General features: G+C 34.7%; 1 protein-coding gene across 1 annotated transcript in view; it reads right to left on the bottom strand.

Moving 5' to 3' along the window:
* Positions 1-22174, bottom strand: part of LOC131048761 (ribulose bisphosphate carboxylase/oxygenase activase, chloroplastic) — a 211590-nt gene that overhangs the window by 24401 nt on the left and 165015 nt on the right. The window contains exons 9-11 of the mRNA XM_057982829.2: positions 20838-20944; positions 11622-11677; positions 3780-3872 (exon numbers count right to left, since the gene is read on the bottom strand). Coding sequence (XP_057838812.2) covers positions 3780-3872; positions 11622-11677; positions 20838-20944 — 256 coding nt within the window. The remainder of the gene's footprint in view (positions 1-3779; positions 3873-11621; positions 11678-20837; positions 20945-22174) is intronic.

Genomic DNA, 22174 nt, shown 5'->3' with positions numbered 1-22174 from the left:
TTTGGCTTGTAACTCTCATCCCGCTGAAAAGTGGAAGAGGCTGGCTTGCTGCCTATTTCAATTGAATTGTAATTCAGTCCTCCCGCTGCATAAATGGTCGAGTGATGATTGATTGTAATTGTCCTCCTGCTGCATAAATGGTTGAGTTGAGTTTGTTTGTAATTTCAGTCCTCCCGCTGAAATATTGCGGTCGAGTGATTTGTGCCTTTGTGTGTTTCTCTTGGCTAGTTCACCGCCAAGTTTCTTGCATTCCCGTTGGATAAGCGAAAGGGGCTGGCTTGCCACCCAGTATTGTATTCCACTTCATCTTTCATCAGATTTGAAATCTAACGATCCCCTATTCACCGTATACTCTCACCTTCCCACATTGGGCACTTGGTGATCAGAAAGTGGAAGGGTTGCATATTTCAGCAAGTTTTCAGTTTATGCTTTGTAACCTTAACAGATTATCTACTTGTGGATGATTATTATTGGCCTAAAAACACAAAAAAAATAACTGAGATATTACAGGGCTCCAAAGCTTGGATATTGATTGCTTCTTCAATCTCAAGGCAAGGCGATTATAATTAGGTTCCTTTTGGCATCATTCTCCTTGTAATTTCATGTTGTACGTAGACCACCATGGCTGTCATGTGTACTCAGAATTTTTGAGTATTCGGTGATTGGTTGCTAGGACTTTTGATACATGTTAGAGCATTGTAATGAACATATTGTCTCAAGAATAAATAAGAAGTCTAAGTTTGCATATCAATTGCTCATTGTCCTTTGGTTACATGCTAACTGTTTGATGAAATTACAGTCAGCTGTAAATGTATGATTTGCATCCAAAATTGGTGTAATTACATTATAAACTAGTTGCACATACATCCTAGATGTTTATATAGCTATTTAGAAGTTGTTTGCAAGTCATATCTCAGTTGTTCTTGGTGGTTAATGCTCCAAAAACTCAGTCTGAAACTTTATGACAGTATAGAGCCAAGTGTTTTGACAAAATATCTCTAGCTTAGAAATAAGAATTTCTCCTCATAATCAGCCAGGGATATTACATTTTTTGAGTTTTTTTATGATTTAAGCTTAGAGAATTGACATTGCAAAATGAATAACAATGATAACACATAAAATTAATAACTGGAAACCAATCTCAGATTCTGATTTTTATTTATCAGCAATAAAAAATTGAATGTAAATGATTTTCTTCAACAATCTAAGCCAACAATGGCCTACCAAGAGTACACCACTGGGAATAGAGAGGGTCTTATTGGCCTAAACAAGTGAAATGACCGAATGAAACACCTCTAGCTGCAACCAATGACTCCCAAGAGCTTTATTCATCTACTGGATAATTAGAAAAAACAATGTAATGAAGAAATCCTTATTCCAGTGCACTTTTTGAATTTTCCCCAGGAGAAACCTCAATTTGGTGTGCCTTCTACCTACTGTTTTGCTCCTATAGCTCCAGAATGAACCAAATTCACCAAATAACCAATGGAGTTCCTCTTATTTGCTGTTGACAATGAAATTCGTATGAAAACCCTGATGCAAAATCCCTTGAATTATTTTATTGAAAATCCAGGCAAGCTCCAAGTGGTACGATTTGGCTAGGGAGAGAACGGAAGACCACAATTTGCCACAAGCTCTGAAATATCTCCCCAAAACCTGCTCAGATCTGATTTTCAGTCAATAACTTTCCTGTAGCTGCTCACAAACTTGAAATTTTTACCCTTATGGCTGAATATGAACATTCCATGCTAGATCGATGCCACAAAGGTGAGGGGGATTTCGTCCTCTCACACAAGTCTGAAGATTTTCGCCTTCAAACACAATTTCAGACCCTACAAAATCGTTGCAGACCTGCAAAATGCAATTATTCTTCAAAAATCATAATCTCCAATTGTTCCCAAATGGTACATACAAGCTCTTTATCTATTCAGCCCTAAATCGAACTCTCTCGTGGCATCTTTTAAAGATTCCTTGGAATCTCCCTCTCCCTTAAAGTGGCGCAATCTTGAGGGGGGTCTTCATCATGAGTTATTAACCACCTTTTAAGTTATTAAAGCCTCCTAGGGAAATGTGCCATGTAACTTTTTAATATAAAGTTACTTATTCCAAGATAAAGCAACTTATAAGTTACTTTTTATTGACTTTTTCTAAATTTAGAAGAAGTAACTTTATAACATAATATTATAAAGTATTATTATAATGGCTCACGAAAGTAAAATCTGACTAAGTATTGGTCCCCTTTGGCTAACCAATCATCCCCTTACATTGTGAATTTGCCCACGGAGATGGATGACAGGGAAATCTATGCATTTGAATAGCAACTAGAGAAGTGGGGACATTACAATTTGAGATTGGGCCAATTGAATTCATCCTTCTCCTTAATGTAATGCTTGGAACTAGGTTTTATTCCTTGTTTGCATGCATAAACTTGTGAATCCTATTTCCAACCTCTTTACATTTACCTTTGATAACTAATCACTACCCTTTAAACATTTTATTTATTTTCAAATATTTATTGTGATCTTTTTATATATTTTATTCTCATCACACTTCTTCACAAACTTAATGGAATTATTTCCATATATTTTCTTTCTCAAATTTGCATACTATCCATGGATCTACTATTGTGTATTTTATATTACATGTTTTACACATCACTCACACCTTCTCCTTAATTCACAAACATCTTTTATATCTTCATATCCTAGTGAAAGGATGCATCTCTTGTAAGAGAGATAACCCTTATAAAAGTCACCACCTTTTCATTATCCATTCTCTATCTTAATTGATGCCTTATAAAATCTTGTTTATTCTATTTTGACTTATTCTCTTTTATCTTATTCTATTTTGTCTTATTCTCTTATGTCTATTACTATTTTTGTCTTTCTATATTTGTCTTTTTAATTTCCAGCACTATCTTTATATTCATGTTAATTCTCAATTGCTTTGCCTTTACAAAACTAACTCCAAGAACTTTCCTTGTATAATCATGTGCAAGATTGCACAACATATATAATACCTATGTGTCATTCCTTTTCAATCTTCCATGTGCCTTTGACATTAATGACAATCTTCTTGATCTCGACTATTCACTTTGACATCAATGCCAATATTGCCAACAAAATCTTCTCTAGCATGAGATCAGAATTGGAATTGTATTTATCTGTATTAAATAGCAGAGCTGTTATAAAAAAGGTGACTGTCTGGACAGCAATCTTAGCCTACACATTATATCGTTCATTGTTGAAATCTGGTCATGGTGATATGAAACTCTTATGTGCACATGTAATCATGAACGTATCAAATTAAACCATGTCAATTAAGCAATACAATCCAGCAAACATCCTACACAAGGAACTGCAAACTGTTTGACATGATTCCTAACAGATGTGTTTGGGTGATAATGGAAAAATAATTGCCATTAGAGTTTGCAGGGATATAACACACTTGCAAGAGAATTCAAATACCATTATTTTGATTCTTAAGAAATTCTACCACAAAATAATATCTACCGCCCTGAATTTAACAAGAAGTATAGTGGGATTAACTTTTTTTTTCTTAATTTGAAACTGCCAAAATTGAATATTTCCCCTTCCAAACAAGCTTAAATCATTGATATAAAATTGCCATTAGTTTCTATTATGCACAGAAACAGACAGGTATGAAACAAGTAACAACTAAGAAAGAATTTATGAGTGACCCTTTTTAATTTTAATTTTTTCCATCCATGAAAGAAGATATTTCTTTGTCATCCAAAATATTCGAGATTGTCTTATTACCTTTGGGGGGATGAAAGGAGGAAGTGCGTCATCCTTTCGCCTTCTAAGAAGTTTCTCCCCAAGTTTCTCAGCACCTCCAATGTCTTCAACCCACTAACACATTAAACAAACTAGCTAAGAAAATTTCGTGGTTTGGAAATTTCAAAAGTTACATATGAATTCAACTAGAGAGGCACTAGAAAAAAATTATTTACAGGCCAAAAAAAAAGGTTGCCCAAAGTTTTATCAGTTCTGTACTTAATACAAGTCTAGAAAAAGGAACATTCTAGATTTCACAATAAACTAAACAGTCAAGACTACTAGAAATCTTAAAATATTAGAAGCTTCTATACCTGCATATTTCTAGATCTAATATGAAGCTATAAAAAGAGGTTTGAACTGACCATTGAGGACAAGAAAATAATCAAACAGCAGCTAGAAGTTAGAGTTCGATTCTTGTATGAATTTGTAAGTGGAGTTTTTATTTTTATTTATTTTTAATGTAAATCATTTTTATAAAGTGTGCTCTAATTTTTAATTGTGCAGTGCTTCATTTTCCTATGTTATGTTGTGCTTGTGATAGTTTAAGTTATAAATTATTTAGCTGGAACACTACTAAAAATATTAACATTACTTTAAATCTCTTTCATGGCATTAGAGCATGGCTTCTTTTGCTGAAGTGTTAAGGTGTCTTTCAAGAAGATTGTTTAAATTGTTTGGCTATATTTTCTCCCTTTGATACATTTAACTCACCTCATGGATTCTCATTTTGATGATGATGATGATGTTGTGCAAGCTAGTGTGTTATGAGATCATGATCCTACTTTTCTAGATAAAGAGCATAGTGATGACAATGACAATAATTCTTCTACACAAAAAGAAAGGAGATTTCAAGAACTCTATGAACATGGAGAAAGACAATAGGGGAATGCAATTATGTCAAAGAAGATTCGAACTTATGAAATTTCTGATGAAAAAGATAAAGGTAAAGAAGAATGGAAATAGGCCACGAAAGTGGAATATGCGGAGGTTTTGCCCCTTCCAAAAGGGTGAAATATTACTAGCTCCAAATGAATTTACAAAAGAAAATTTAAATCAAATGGTGACATAGAATCAATTTAAATCAAATTTAAAGCTAGATCAATTGCTAAAGGTTTTAATCAAACGGAAGGTATTGATTATGATAAAACATTTGCACTTGTCATTAAAATGAGTACTGTTAGAATTGGTTTATCTTTGGCGGCTAGTTTTGGTTGACATACAAGATGGATGTAAAGAACGTCTTTGAAGTGTATGAACAGATTTATATGGATCACCCATCTAGTTTCGTGGATCATCTATAGGTTGAAAGAGTCACTATGTGATCTTTAATAGGCATCTTAGATGAGAATATTGACACATATTTTCAGCTTCATGGGTTTCAAAAATGCAAATCACATGCCAATCTCTAGACAAAAAAAGTCCAAGGTGAGATTAGTCTTTTCATGGTTTATGTGGATGATTTGTTCATTATTGATCCTAATATAAAGCTCATTAATACTTTGAAATTAGATCTACAGAATGCATTTGATATATGTGACTTGGGTGAGTTGAACTATTTTTTTGGTTTGCAAGATTGTAGACTTCATTATAAATTATTTGTTTCATAGTCAAAATATACATTGGATCCCTTAGAAAAGTTGAACATGATTGATTGCAAACGTTCCTCAACTCCATTTCAATTCATTGCCACACTTACTAAAGATTTGTATTTCCAAGAAAGTAGATGCCACTTTATACAAGAAACTTGTTAGTTTTGTTTACCTAAGCCATAGTAAACCAAACATTTTCTTTCCAACCAATCTCGTATATAGATTTATGTAGGAGCCCAAATGAAGTCATTGGTTGGTTGCAAAATGACACAGGTCAACATTAGAAGATATCACAAGATACCTCCTCTATTCAAATGAGAGAAAGAGAGTCTCCCCATGGTTTAGGATCACCAGGTCTTGGTTGTGCAAGGATAGCTCTAGAGGCCAATGTCCTATTATTTCACAAGAGCAAATCAGTGGTATTCTCGTCCAAAACAAGTCGTCCAATCAGATTTAAAAGTCAGAATATGCAATAGCATTATTGATGGTTTTTAAGGACTCAAGTGACCAATCATTTGGCAAATCATCATGCTAGAGTCCTAGTACTCATCAAAGGATTCACCAGTTTCACAATGAAGTTTTGCTTCCAAATAACAGAGGCCATTTGTGTAATTTGCTACTTTTATCAGCAGTTAGCCAGGCAATTGTCATATCCTGTCATGTTCTATTATGGATGATGGATGAGGGCATACTTCTAGACTTCTTAGTAAGGTTGTATTTTAGAATTTTTCTTAGGAAAGATTTGCTTTAACTTTCATTATTTTTGCTTTTTTCCAGCTTATGGAGATGTCTTTAAAACATTGTTTTGGGATATTTAATTATTATCCTGAAATCCCTAAAAGCAATTAATTTTTATCTATAAATAAGTGTTTTGGGTACAAAATATTATTTATGAATCGTAGTGTATGCTACGATTATGCTATTGAAATAGCATTTAGCATGTATCTTCATGTTTGTTTTGTTGTTATATGGAGCCTAATTAGACTTGGAGGTTAAATTTTCCCTCCTTCTATCGACGCGGTTTCCCCCCAATATTTTTTGATGGGGGTTTGGGGGCAGCGCCCCTTGTGCGTTCCCTGTCGTGATACAGGGCGAGGTCGAGGGGCAGCGCCCCGCGAGGCCAAAAAGACTTTTATTATTTTATAAAGGCGTCGGGTGTTATTTTTCTATTGGTTGACATGTTGTAACCCTAATTTTGTAACCGACATAAGTCTTAATAAAAAGGCTAAGGGTTAGGGGTTTTCGGTAGAGAATTTTATAGCATTTTTGCAGTGGTATTGAGTTGCAAGGGATTGCTGGTTGTAATCGGTTTTGATTTTCTGGATAATAATATTGGACTCTCTATTTGGTGGATGTAGCCTGAGATTGGTTGAACCACGTTAAATATTGTCTCTTCGCTGTTATTATTTCTGTGTTTTTCATTCCTGTATTGATATTTATCTACATATAATTGATATTTTCTGCATGCAATTCCTAACATGTTTTACTATATTTGTAGTTTCAAGAATTGTATCAAAAGTAGATAAGATTAACTCAAGCTTTGTGTTAATGATATTTTTCTAAGTTTGTAAGAACCCCTGCTTATTCTGCCCTTAATTTTTCAGTTATGTAGGTTTGACATTTTCTCAAACACTTTGTATGCAAATGTCTGAGTTTTGTTTTCTGAGTTTGTTTGCGCTTGATTTCTGATTTAATGATGCCAAAACATATAGAAAAAAATAGAAACTACAAATAATATTTGCATGAACCAATAACAAACTTGCCACAATCGATTTGCACTTTATTCAACAATGAACTGGGTCTGATTACACTTTTATCTGGTCTGATTCAAACCATATCAGACTGGTAATTTTCACAACATGTGCCTATAGTAGGCAAAACAAACTTAAGATTTGGGTTCTTTACATACCCAATTGCTTATCTCCTTGTGTAGACCCAATATGACATCAAATAGTGCATGTATTGCTGAAGGAAATGTCTGCAGGTAAGTCTGAGATAAATCTGATTAACTCTGAGGATATGGCAGCCAATATCAAACCCTACTCTCCTCCAATTAAAGCAGCTAAGTCTGGAGAATAGAGTAATGAAACCCCAGTTAGAAGATTTGCCAATACAACCCATAAATTCACCACCAAACCCTTCTAGCTTTAATTCTGATATGAAATTTCAGAGGTATGAAATATAAATCTGCAGACAAGAGAATGATGCTAATAACCCCAAAATGCTTTCCCAGGCAAGACACTTCTCCTCCAAACCCTAGCAATATATCCATTGATGAAATAATGCCATTATAAACTCCAGATTTGAATTGTTTTGTCTTCAACCTGCAATAAAAACTTCAAACCCTAGTTGATATAATAATCTCCTTTCAAATCCTAGCTATTTGAAGCTCCATAATCACCATAAACCTGCAATAATCCCAATGATGAATCCACCTCTCAAAGTGGAGTTGGGCTTCCGTCTAATCCACCGATTTCCAAGGGTTTCCATCCTCAGAAATGGCTGAACCTGTCAAGACTAGCGGATAATGGAGGAATTTCAAGTATCACAAGTCAACATAATAGGAGGTGATAGAATAACTTTTATAATACCTCCTTGCACAACCCTGGACCCCAAAATCACTTTCTATGATTTTTAAAAAAATTGCTCCTCTCCAAAAGCGGTCATAATTCACTTTGCCTTTTCTTTTTCTTAAGTCACTTTGTGCAATTTCCCTTTATTTTTTCAAAGTGACTTTTATAATATTATTTTATAAAGCTCATCAAAATAATACTATAATCTTTTATTTCTACATGGCCACAATATCAATTAGTCCAGCTGACCATTCCTGACGCCTCCAAAATAGCCTTCCAAAATGATGGAATAGGCTACTTGTATCTCCGAGTGGACACTATGGAGATGGGGACATTACAAAGTTGTAGTTTTGCATGCAACACAGCCTTTCAATTCTTGGAATTGCATGTTCAAATGTATTCCTTCAAATCATATTTGTAATTAAGTACTAGTCTTTGTTTTAGCTAGTAGGAAGACGAAGTGTTTGTTTGTGTTGGATAGTTTCTTTCTGTTCAATATTTGACAATTTCATTGCAAGGAAAAAATGTATGCACTTAATCAATATCATGTGTGCATATCAATATATTATGTCTATAGTTTTAGTCTAGGGTTGATTTAATGTAGTTTTAGGTTTAGTTGGATCTCATGGAGGTTCCTCTTATAATTTGAAGAAAGGTTTTACCTCACACACTATTACATTTTGTGTTGTCTTGCGAAAAAAAATTAAAACACTCATAAGTATGTGTATGGATAAGTGTGTTGAATGTGTGGATATGATGAATGCATTGGAGCATGTAGATGTAGGGATAAGGTGGGCCTAAATATACAAGGTTATGTTTGTATGGGAATTGATAAAGGCTTGGGGAATGAGCCCAAATTCACATAGGATTGAACCATTTGTCAATATGTGCATGTATCAAGAGAGATTTTATATATCATAGTGCAATTTGTATACCCATGCCATTTCCCATTTTATTTTCTGCGAACTAAAGTTCCTCGTCGTATCCTACCCACAATTATCCCTATGTACTTAGCCCTTGCCACATTCTTATCCATGCCATTCTTTGTGAAGTCCTCTTATGTTATTCCTTAGGAAATTAAAGAGCAATGAACTTGCAAATCAATTGCAAGAGACTTCTTTCTATAAATTCTCTAATGATGCTTATAAATAATGATAATCAATATTATTCGATGCAAGAATGATTTGATTCACAATGATTACCGCTTGTGATATGATGATATAAAAACCAATATCACTGCTATTTCTGATTCAATACTAAGATATATGCAAGATGATCTTGATTTATATATATCTGGACTTAGTGCAATGCAATCTATGTTAAGGATGGATAGAGTATCACTGCTGTCTCTGATATGATTGACAGTAAGTGTGCAAGGATGAACTCTGATCTGCAACTATGGTTTGATTGGATGCTGCTGTCTCTGATCTATCTTGAAGAAATTTGCAAGTTGAGATGTCCAATCTGCAGAAGTACAGAGAGCTTTCTGCTCTTTCTGATGTGTCACTGTGAAATATATGCTACAAACCTCTCCCTTAATGATAGCAACAATGCTCTGAAAGCTGTGTCTGATTTGGCAATAGTCTTATGCTGATAAACTTATCTACTCACCTATAGTGATGGATGATGCATGCTGTCTCAGATTTATACTCGGAAAAAATGCAATATTCTTGGTGCTATTTCTGATGTAATCCTTTGATGTATGCAACCCCTTATACCAGAGGCAAAGAAAGCTCGAATGAGCAGATCTGATTAGGATACAAATAAGAAAACAAGACAATATTTGATGATCCTTTGGGAAAGAGTATGCATTCATTATTAAATATCTTATAATTTTGAATGGTTGAGACTCTTGACCTGGAACAGACATATCCTTTCCCTTGTTCGCACCTCTCCTCTTTACAAATCGTGCCTCTTACTGTCTAACAACTAGTTAGATCAAACTTGACGATTGACTATTATTTGGATAACTAACCAATGGACTGGTTAGTTATCATTAATTGATATATGTTGGTTATACATTTCAACTCCCTCTAGCGATAGCTATTAATTTTGGTTGCATTGCTAATGATTGGGTTCCTGGGCATTGATCTTCTTTCTGCCTTCTTATTACAGTGGTCTTAATCTTCCTTCGATGGAGATTGGACCAGTTTAGTGATGCCTTAATCTCTTTAATATGGTTTATCAACTTCTTATCAACTTCTTATCAGCGATATGCTTCTTGATAATATACATAATCGGATCCATGATGATACTTTTTCTGTTATCTTATGACAGTGATAATAAAGAATAGATGTTTGATAATAAATGGTCTTCAAACATGATCGATATGGATTTATATAAGAGATCTTCATGAGTGCCTGTGTAACATCAGTATTATGATCACTGCTTCAGTATGCACCAGTATATTGTATGCACTTATAGTCTTCATTCCTTGATTATGCACATGAGTGGATAGCAAATCAAATTTCTTGTCTCTACTACATCTTATCCTCTATGCTTCATTTGGATGCTTGATAGGAAAATCATGAAGTCTTATGGAATAAGATGATTTTCCACAATGTCTCTATGCTACAATTGATATAAATACACAACTAACTATTAGTATTATGTACAAATTGTTATTAGCTAATTGAGGATGCTATCAAGGCTGCCACCCTTGATCACATAATTGCTATCATTATTAGGTCATAGATGGGGACATCACATTCTTTTATATATCGTCCCCTATCATGCTCCTATTACTTATATGCACTTAATCCTATACATTTGCCTTATCCATGCACACATCTCCCACCTATACCCTTCTTGCCTAGGATCAACTAACACAAATTTGTATGGTATGTCGTTATTTCCTTGTATTTAAAGGTATTCATTGCATTAAATTCTAATCATCTCTTAATCCAAGATATCTGGCCTATGTTCATAAATCATTTGCATGTAAGCCTACACACTAATGACAATTGCACTCAAACCTACACACCTCCACACTAATGACAATGTTTGACAATATGTTGATAAGGGAAATAGCAAAAATTTAAATCTTAGCTTTATCCTCAGCACCTGAAAATATGTGATAACATGAGAAGATCCTTTTGTGTAGGTTTACATGCAATTGTCATTAGTGTGGAGGTGTGTAGGTTTGAGTGCATATGTCATTAGTGTGTAGGTTTACATGCAAATGATTTATGAACATAGGCCAAATATCCTGGATTAACAGATGATCAGACAATGTTTGACAATATGTTGATAAGGGAAATAGCAAAAATTTGGTGAAAATCTGTGTGCTTTGGCCTATGCGTGTTTTGAAAAGCCTAATTTAGTTGACCCTCCCTACAACAAATGCTAAAAGTTATAAGTGCTAGTGTGTTTAATGGGTACCCTATTCATTATTTTTATACATGAGGAAAATTGTCATTAGTGTGGTGCCTACTCTTGAAGAGACTTTTGCACTCAAACCTACACACCTCCATACTAACACTCAATCAATCTTGATAGATTAAAAAAATTGGATATAAAGTATATCATTTGTCTATATATCATGCTATCTCAAGAAATAAATATTGGATGTAAATCCATTATTTGGTTGCAATGTTCATATTGTGATTTCCAACAGCTTCTGAAAGAGAAATTTCCAAAAAAATGGTAAAGAAAAATACCTTTAGAACAATTCGATCATATGTGCGGGATCTTAAAGCACCATAGAAGTCAAGTGCTGCAAGAAAATGACCTCATCAAACAGTGTAATTCATTTGCAAAAACCAAAAAAATCCATATAAATCTGATGAAATAACCAAATTCAACAAACTTTGTTTTTAAGATACTCTAAATAAAACACAATATATTAAATTTATTGAAGATGAGAAAATGAAAACCATATGGAAATGAATTGTGTTTTATGTCAGGAGATTGAAAGCTTTCACAAGCATTTTCAGTTTGCTTTTAATTTTTTGTTGATTTGACCCATGTGAATAAGTCTCTTCAAGAGTAGTCACCACACTAATGACAATTTTCCTCATGTATAAAAATAATTAATAGGGGACCCATTAAACACACTAGCACTTATAAATTTTAGCATTTGTTGTAGGGAGGGTCAACTAAATTAGGCTTTTCAAAACACGCATAGGCCAAAGCACACAGATTTTCACCAAATTTTTGCTATTTCCCTTATCAACATATTGTCAAACATTTTCCATACTGCTGAGAATTTAAGGTTTTCTTGTTGCAGAAAAATATGTTTCAGATTTGTATGTTTTAGGAAAATGAAATGTTTCTGCTGTTTACTTCAAATTTGCACTAGTTTCATAGCATATTGAAAATGCTTCATATAAACAAGAATATCAATACTTCATTCACTTGAAACTATATATATGAGAAGAGTTCTTTCTTAAACGTTCAAGTTTAATGCTAACTGGAATGACAGCCCTTGAGGATCTTCCAAACCTGCACGCCAAGGCCACTAGCTATTTGTCAGGGTCCATACACCTCCCCCACATTGGCTCATGTCTCCTCTTACCATCAAATGCAAGTCTCAGGAAGATCTTCAACCCAGCAGTTTTAAGAACGAGGGGCGACCAATCTCAGGTTCTTCACATCGTTAAATTTGCCGATATCAACTAACAACAAGGATGGTTAATTTCAATCTGAAACCAGACCCTAACCATGTGAATCTTCCCGAGTTGCTTTAGCAGAAATGATCCTCATGCCTTCAGGTTGAGTACCTAAAGTCAACTCTGTTGTGAAATAAGCTCACACCTAGCATAACACTACATTAGCACTGGAAATCCATCACCCAGATTTGTCAAAATATAGTCACCCAATGCAAGTGCAATATTCAACATTAAATTACAAGACTCCCTTGTATGCAAGATAAAAAGACAAGGGGAGTAACCTTTTTGTGCACAACCACTCATACACTAACAAAGTATGGTGAGTTACTCACCACCAAGTAATGGTTGACATTGCCCAAAACTCTCAAGCAACTCACCAAAAAATTGTGAATTGGTGAGAAAAGCTCAAACCTTAGAATCATGATGGTCCAAGAGAAAAAATTGTTAGATTATGAATATGGACTTTTAATTTTTATATATCAATATATCATATGACATATGACACTATGATGTGTGCTAATTCACTTTTTATTCTCTTAATCAAGTTTTTGTAAAGTTATATCAATTTTAATTTAAGAACAAGTTATGAACTATGAATGCTATATATGGATATGAGGAATTATGTCAATGTCTAATAAGTCTGATTTTATCTGCAGGTCTGAAGGAGAGAGATCATTTAATATTTTCTATGTCTTCTCCAAATGAATTCAATTGGCATATATATCATTTAGGCAACCGGTCAATTGGTGTATTGACCGGTCATGCCTTTTAGGCATGACCGATCAATGCACCCATTGATCGGTGCCTTTACAATTATACCATTAACACAATGCTGATTATCGGTTCAAAAACCCCCGATAGCATATCATAATATAATGACTGGTCAATATAATGAATCGGTTCATAAAAAAACCGATATTCAAAGTGCACGATGAATATAATCCAACTGGTGCATTTAACCAATGTTAATGCCAAATGAAACGGTGTATTCATTAAACCCGATAACAAATATGCTTGATGTAATTAAGCCCGATAATAGATGTGAATTGGTGCCAATGTTTCTGCACCAGATAGCAAGTATGTATCGGCGATTTTAACCCGATAACTTATAGCATTTAATATGCTATTGGGTTAACACCCCGATAGCATATTAATGCCAATGTTTGTACAATCTGATAATCATATGCAATATAAATCAGACATGAAGCATGTAGATAAATAACAGAACAAGGAAGGTTAGGAAGATCTTATCTTGCATAAGCTACCATGCATTAACACTCCCTCTTAGCTTTGGAAGATAGATAAGGCAACCTGCATCACATTTCCTTTTTATAACTAAGATAATGTCAATCAGCAAAAATCATTTATACATGAGAAGTACCATCAAGACATATGATACAAAATAGAAGAACATCACCTGAGCATGTGACATAAAGTATTATTTTAACATGTGATAAAAGTAAGAGAATCATCACCTGATCATGTGAGAAATCACCAAAACATGTGATCTGTAAGATTCATCAAGATATCACCTAACACATGATATCAGTATTGCCTAACATGCAATACTTAAGGATAAGTCTATGAGAAAGGTTAGTTTCTCATCATATCCAAGTTGTGATAATGCAATAACATTTGTACAAATGTTGTATCACAACATAGTCATGGCACATCCATGACTTACCAGTGATCCAACATGATTACTGGTTTGACTATCATAAGATCGTCACCTTATGATGTCTACATACAAGTGTTCAGTATCTGAGAGATCATCACCTCTTAGATATGAACACAGGTGGCAAGAAGCCAAGAGATAGTCCAAACATGACAAAGAAGTTTACACCTTAAACATCTTAAATATATGTAAGCATAGATTACAAAGCAGATTACCTTTCTATCATACCTAAACCCTTTCTGAAGTGATCAACTTTCACTCTGGAAAGTGGTTTGGTCAGAATATCTACAGTCTGATCTCCTGTACACACATATTCTAACTTTATCACATTCCTGTCAACCATATCTCGTACATAGTGATATGGAATCTCAATATGTTTGGACCTGTCATGAAATACTGGATTTACAGAGAGTTTTATACAACTTTGATTATCACACTGAATGACTGTAGGTTTCATAGGTTCTCCAAATAATTCCACGAGCAATTTCTTTAGCCATACTGCTTCTCGGGCAGCCATTGAAGCTGCAATATATTCAGCCTCTGTGGAACTCTGAGCTACTGAAGATTGTTTTCTGCTGATCCAGGATATCATGGCTGATCCTAAACTGAAGCAGCACCCTGAAGTGCTCTTTCTGTCAGTCACACTGCCAGCCCAATCTGAATCTGTAAATCCATGTAGATCTATGTCAACCTTTTCATATTTAAGACCAAGCTTTAGGGTACCTTGTAGATATCTCATTATATGCTTTACTACAACCAGGTGTATCTCCTTAGGTTCACACATGAACTGACTTAAGGCATTAACAGCATAGCAGATATCTGGCCTTGTATTTACTAGATACATCAGGGACCCAATCATCTACCTGTATTGAGTGGGGTCAGTAGGTCTTGATTTTGCTGCTGCTTCTTTAAGTTTGTGGAAGTTGGTTTCCATAGGAGAGGTCATGGGTCTGTAGTTTAGCATTCCAAATCTTGTCAATATGTCCAAGGTGTACTTCCCTTGGTTCAGTACAATATTATCAGAATTCTGCCATACTTCCAATCCTAGGAAGTAATGAAGAAGCCCCAAGTCTTTCATATCAAATTCTATGGATAGATCTTTCTTGCATTGATCTATTAGGTGATCATCTCCTGTAATTAATAAGTCATCAACATATAAAATTAATATTAACATATCACCTTTATTTCTTTTGAGGTAGAGATTAGGATCTGCATCATTCTTAGAGAAACCCAGCTTTGAAAGATAGGTGTCAATTCTTTCATACCAAACTCTGGGAGCTTGTTTGAGCCCATAAAGAGCTTTCTTGAGTCTACACACATGAGACTTTGCATCATGAATTTCAAACCCTTCAAGTTGCTCTAAGTAGACTTCTTCCACGATCTCGCCATTTAGGAATGTTGTCTTAACATCCATCTGATGTACCTTCCACCCCTTTGCTGCTGCAATGGCTAGGACAGCTCTTACTGATGTGTACCTGGCAACAGGTGCAAATGTTTCTTCGTAATCTATTCCTTCCTTCTGTGAGAACCCTCTAGCTACAAATCTGGCCTTGTGTTTTTCAATACTGCCATCTGCAGCATGCTTGATTTTAAACAACCATTTAGAAGACACGACAGACTTCTTGGTTGGCCTAGGAACAATCTCCCAGACATCATTCTTCATAATGGACTGATATTCTTCAGTCATGGCATCTATCCATACTTGATGTTTGAGTGCATCTGAAACATTGTTAGGTTCAGCTTTAGAGAGATCATTCATAAGTGCAACATAGTTGATGAATTTATTAGGCCTTTTGCTTTCCCTGAAGGTTCCTGAAGGAGCAGCGAACTTCTGAGCTTCTGCTATAGTTTTGGTGGCCCATAGTGGTCTTTTCTTGCGATTATCTATAGGTGGGTCTTGTGTTTCACTTATAGTTTCCTCAAGATACTCCCTCTGAAGCTCAGGAGTAGGTTCTTCTTCTAGGTTAGGAGTAGGATTATGAATTTCAGGTTCTATTGTATTTTGGGCCCTTTTGAAGGCTAAATCTTCTTCGAAGATTACATCCCTACTGAGTTCAATATTTCTTTGCCCTTGTACATAGATTCTGTAGGCTTTAGAAGTTTCACTGTATCCTACAAGTATTCCCCTTTTTCTAGAGGGTTCTAGTTTTAGTCTTTTCTCTTTAGGTACATGAATATAGACCAGACACCCAAATATCTTAAGATGGCTTATATCTGGTTTTGTCTTGGTAAAGACTTCCTCAGGAGTTTTATCTTCAAGGTGTGAATGAGGACATCTATTTTGTATGTACACAGCAGTGTTAGTTGCTTCTGCCCAAAGGTTCAAGTTTAGATTTTGATCTAGTATCATGGCTTTGGCAGCTTCTACTATGGTCCTATTTTTCCTTTCAGCTACTGTGATGTCCCCTTCTAGCTAGAGACATCACTCTAGCTTGTGATTAGCCTATCAGAGACCCTCGTAGGCTAGTAGGATTGGATAGAGGGTCACCTTGGCATGGAGATCTTCCGGGGGACAGAGCAGAGTACACTTCTGGGTTGCCAAAGTTTGTTTATGATGAGTTTTGCTTTGAGTTTGGCTTGGCCAGGCTATTTTTAGCAGTTGGAGATGGACCCCAGCTATTTTTAGCAGACATCATGGTCATATGGGTGGTCAACTAGTGAGCTCCAGTTTTAGACGGCATAGCTAAATTCAAAATATTCGTGGAGTTAGACAAGTTTGAATGACTTAGCATTTATTATTAAGTGATTTAATAATAAAGTAATAAAGTGACTTTATATTATAATCACTTAACTTGAGGGTCAACTCATCATTAGACGGGGCCATGTTTTTAATTAAATTATCTGAGCCAGACTATTGAAATATTAAAATTAAATGCCCATTTAATGATTAAAATCATTTTTGACACCCAAAGTGAAATTAAATGAAATTACAAGCAAAATTGTAATTAAGAGGATTAGGGTACGACTTGCAAAAAGGATAAATAGCGTTGAGTTTGGAAAGAAGAGAATGGCTATTTTATTTTGACATTGTGAATTGAAAGGGTTTTGCTCTAGAGACTAGGGTTTTCAACCACCATTGGAGGACGTAGTTGCTTCAATGTTCACCATCTGAGCTGATGAAATATTCAGTGATATTTGGTTCCAGGAAGACTTCATTCAGAGGTCTTATTTGCATCTAATTGCACAAGATTGAAGAATAAATTCACGAGAAATTATTGCAGATTTATTGAAGAATTTTTGGTGATTAACAAGTACGGTACGGATTGCTACAGTACCGCCGTACGGACTGCTACAGTGCCGCGTGAACAGTGCCGCCGTACGGATTGCTACAGTACCGCGTGAACAGTAATTTTTTCAAAAAAATTAAAATTTGCAGTTTGCAGATTTTTTTCAACTACTGGGACAGCAAAAATCAAGTTTTTATCTTACATTGTAATGAATTTGTTTTCCAGGCATATTGGCCATAAAACAAAACAAACATTCCCTTGATAGTCTCGTAAATTAATTCCAGCAGTAATATTATTGTTTCAGTATTATTTTAAGCATAGGAGTTTATTCCAGTATTGTTTCATTGCTCATTATTACCAAAAAAACACAAAAAAAATCTATAAACATTCAAAAACCAAAACAAATTCAAATCTACTGCATTCAAAAGAAACAGTCAGCAGAGGAGAGCCAAGTTGGGTTCTTACAGCTACTCCATTTTGTTGTGGATTATAAGGTATTGTCAACTCCCTCTTAATCCCAGAATTTCTGCAAAAGTCTTTAAATAGTCCTGATGTGTATTCCCCCCCATTGTCAGTTCTTAAGATTTTAATTTTGTTTTCAGAGAGATTTTCTGTTAGTGTTTTAAACTCTTTGAACCTACTTAGGATCTCTTCTGATTCTTTACATTTCAAAAAGTAGATCCACGTCTTCCTAGAGTAGTCATCAACAAAAATTACATAGTACAAAAATCCCCCTAGCGAGGGTACGGACATAGGTCCACATACATCAGAATGAATTAACTCCAAAACTTTACTAGTTTTCCTAGTACTATTCTGAAATGCATTTTTGGTATTTTTACCTAAGGCACACCCTTTGCATGCCTCTGAATGATATTGCTTCAACTTAGGTAGACCTGTGACAAGGTTTCCCATGGTTGACAAAGCTCTATAATTCAGATGGCCTAATCTCCTGTGCCATACTTCATTTGCATTAGTTGCTTCATGGATCAATGCTAGATTGGGCTCTGTACATAGCTCATATAAATAGCCTTGTCTTCGACCAATGACCTTAGCGTCTTTGATGGAGGATCTCTTTGGCCAAGCCAACACCTTGTTTTCCATGAAGGTCACTCTGTATCCTTGATCTTCTAGTGCTGATATGGAGATTAGATTTCTTTTGATGCCTGGAACATATATTACTTCTTCAAGTCGTAGTGACATGCCTGTCTTCAGTTTGATGGTGCAGGTCCAATTCCTCTGACTGGATGTGAAGAATCGTCTCCGATGGTTACTTCTTCATCATCTTTCTCTATCATGGAGTCTAGTATTTCTCTAAAGCCGGTGATGTGTCTGGATGAACCACTGTCGATCACCCATGAGTTAGATTTGTTTGAAGTATGGCTTGTAAGTGCTGAGTAGAGGACATAGTTCTCGGAGTCATTTTCTTTTCTAGATTTCCTCACTTTTGCAAATGTGGCTTGCTTCCCTTTCTCCGGACAGTTTGCAACATAGTGTCCGAATTTGTCACACCTATAACATTGTACATGTGATAGGTCTTTCTTAGAAATGTTCTTGCCTTGTTTAGCTTTTCTTTTCCTGAATTGTTTCTTTTTGTACTTCTTATTGATGTTTGTATTTAGGACTTGCAAGTCTTCATCTATATTCTTCTGTTTTATTCCTACCTTGTTCAATCGGGATTCTTCTTGTAGATAGTCATCTCTTAGTCTTTCAAACTTAGGATATTTGGACCTTGCACTGATGCCTTGGACGAATGTGCTCCATCCACTAGGCAACCCATCTAAAGCAATGAGTGTTAGTTCTTTGCCTCGGATCTCGTAGTCCAGAGTTGCAAGTTCATCTTTTAGAACTGATATCCGCATGAAGTAGGCGTTGATAGTCTCCCCTTTGTTCATGGTGATATGATTTATTTCTCGTTTTAGTGCTAGAGTACGACTTGCATTTGATATCTCAAATATCTTTTCAAGTGCCTTGAACATTTTATAAGCCGTCTCCTGCTTTCTAATGATGGGCATTATATTATTTCTTACTCCATCCACTATTATTTTAATAGCCTTATCATTTCCCTCGATCCATGTGGATTTCTCGGTTTCATCTTCTGGTTGTGCACTTTCAGTTTGGACATATGAATCAACTTTGTTTTCTCTTAAAATCATTTTGATTCTAAACTTCCAAGCTGAAAAATCTTCGCTACCTCCGAGTCTATCTTTGAATCTGATAGCGTTGGCCACTATGGAAATGTGATGTAGTTTGTAACTTAGTCCTTAAATTTTTATCAAAATTGAATAGCCTTAGGTTCGATTACCTTGGCTCTGATACCATGTAAAGTTATATCAATTTTAATTTAAGAACAAGTTATGAACTATGAATGCTATATATGGATATGAGGAATTATGTCAATGTCTAATAATTCTGATTTTATCTGCAGGTCTGAAGGAGAGAGATCATTTAATATTTTCTATGTCTTCTCCAAATGAATTCAATTGGCATATATATCATTTAGGCAACCGGTCAATTGGTGTATTGACCGGTCATGCCTTTTAGGCATGACCGATCAATGCACCCATTGATCGGTGCCTTTACAATTATACCATTAACACAATGCTGATTATCGGTTCAAAAACCCCGATAGCATATCATAATATAATGACTGGTCAATATAATGAATCGGTTCATAAAAACACCGATATTCAAAGTGCACGATGAATATAATCCAACCGGTGCATTTAACCAATGTTAATGCCAAATGAAACGGTGTATTCATTAAACCCGATAACAAATATGCTTGATGTAATTAAGCCCGATAACAGATGTGAATCGGTGCCAATGTTTCTGCACCAGATAGCAAGTATGTATCAGCGATTTTAACCCGATAACTTATAGCATTTAATATGCTATTGGGTTAACACCCCGATAGCATATTAATGCCAATGTTTGTACAATCTGATAATCATATGCAATATAAATCAGACATGAAGCATGTAGATAAATAACAGAACAAGGAAGGTTAGGAAGATCTTATCTTGCATAAGCTACCATGCATTAACAGTTTTGTGCATATTTTTGAAGATTATTTTACAAAATAATGTGTTTTTAAATGTTAAAATTTTTTGCCAAGTCCCAAGTTCATTTCAAATTTTAGGGCTGCCAAATTTTTGCTGACTCTGAGTCTTAAAGTATGGGTTTCCCTATTGAAAAGGAATATAATCTGTTATATTTGTTTAAAACACTTTTTTATTTTCATTCTTTAGAGTGGCAAAGGAGTTTAAAAATAACAATAATATGGATTCAAATTTTGAATTCAACATCCAATAGTCAAGAAAATAAAATAAAATAAACCATATAAATCATTGTGCTCAAAGGTACCTTGATTTGGAAAAGTATCAACTATTCTCATAACTTCATCTTTCAATATGCCATCATTTTGGTACATTCGATAAACTATATTTATGAGATCTTCACGTGTTGGCTGCCTGCATTTGTAAAGAATTTGAATAAGTTGTTTTGTTTTAAAAATTACCAAAGCTCATCTTAAATTAAACAAGTCACTTATTCTAGGAGAAAAAAAATTGAATTTTATTAAATGAAAATGAAAGAGAAAGATACAAATGAAAATTTCCTTATAGTATAGCTCCTCCCATGCTAAGAGTTCTGAAAATTTGAATTCAAAAAATCACATCTGAATGGAGAAAATTTCCATGCAATTTGTTTTTCCCTGAATTGATACTAAATTGTGATTTTCTATATGTTTTGATATTAGAACAAATACATTTTGTTTAATAGTGGTAGTTTGTGATTTTGTACTTAGAATGAAACTTTCACAAAGATTACTTAAATACTAAGTTGCCAGTTCCGGTTCAGGCTCGGGTTCGGATTCGAGATTTAGGTTCGCAGGTTCAGCAAATTATTTTTTAGGGTTTTGAGTTCGTTAGTACCAAAACATATAAAAATTAAAAATATATACATATATGCAGCAGTAGTTAATTTCAAAATACACCACTATACTAATAGTCAAATAACATTAAATTATATGAGAGTGGGTGTGAAACCCTCAATATTCATTCAGTGAATTAATATTGAGGGTTTCACTCCCATTCTCATATAATATAATTCTCTTTTATGGAAGTTAAAAAAAGGGTACAAAAATTGTCTAAACAGTTATAGCCACCACCAGTAACGTACCTATAAAACTAGGCCAAAGTGTAAGTTTAGATGAAATATCAATTAACTTCAGAAAGTCCATATCACACTCTCTAAATCTTTTGCACAGGTGATCCATAAATCTGTTAGTGGACTAAAAATTTTAAACTAATATTACACTATTATATCCATGCAAGATTTTATGAAACTGTGGAGCGATGAGCAAAAATTCTTGAACAGCATCTAAGTTGTTCTCAAAGCACTCATTGGCCCATATTTTTGTATTAGAGCAATTGCTACAAACACACAAATCATAATTTGAAATTCATGTACCTACCATTATGAAATCGACCAGGTCTGATGCTACAGAAAATTAGAAAACACATCATTGAAGAAGAAACTTACATATAAACAGAGACTCCAATAATTTGGGTACTCTGTTTCCTTGTATTTATTACCCTTATACTCTCTCAAGATTTTATCCTATAATTCCTAAAGAGTATTTTAAGTCATAAAATTAGGATTGGGGGGGTCAAATATGCCTTTTTGGATTTAAAAACAAT

Source organism: Cryptomeria japonica, chromosome 3, assembly GCF_030272615.1.
Source record: "Cryptomeria japonica chromosome 3, Sugi_1.0, whole genome shotgun sequence".
Lineage (NCBI taxonomy): Eukaryota > Viridiplantae > Streptophyta > Pinopsida > Cupressales > Cupressaceae > Cryptomeria > Cryptomeria japonica.
Note: the sequence above shows the minus strand (reverse complement) of the source record. Positions and strands in the feature narration are given on the sequence as shown.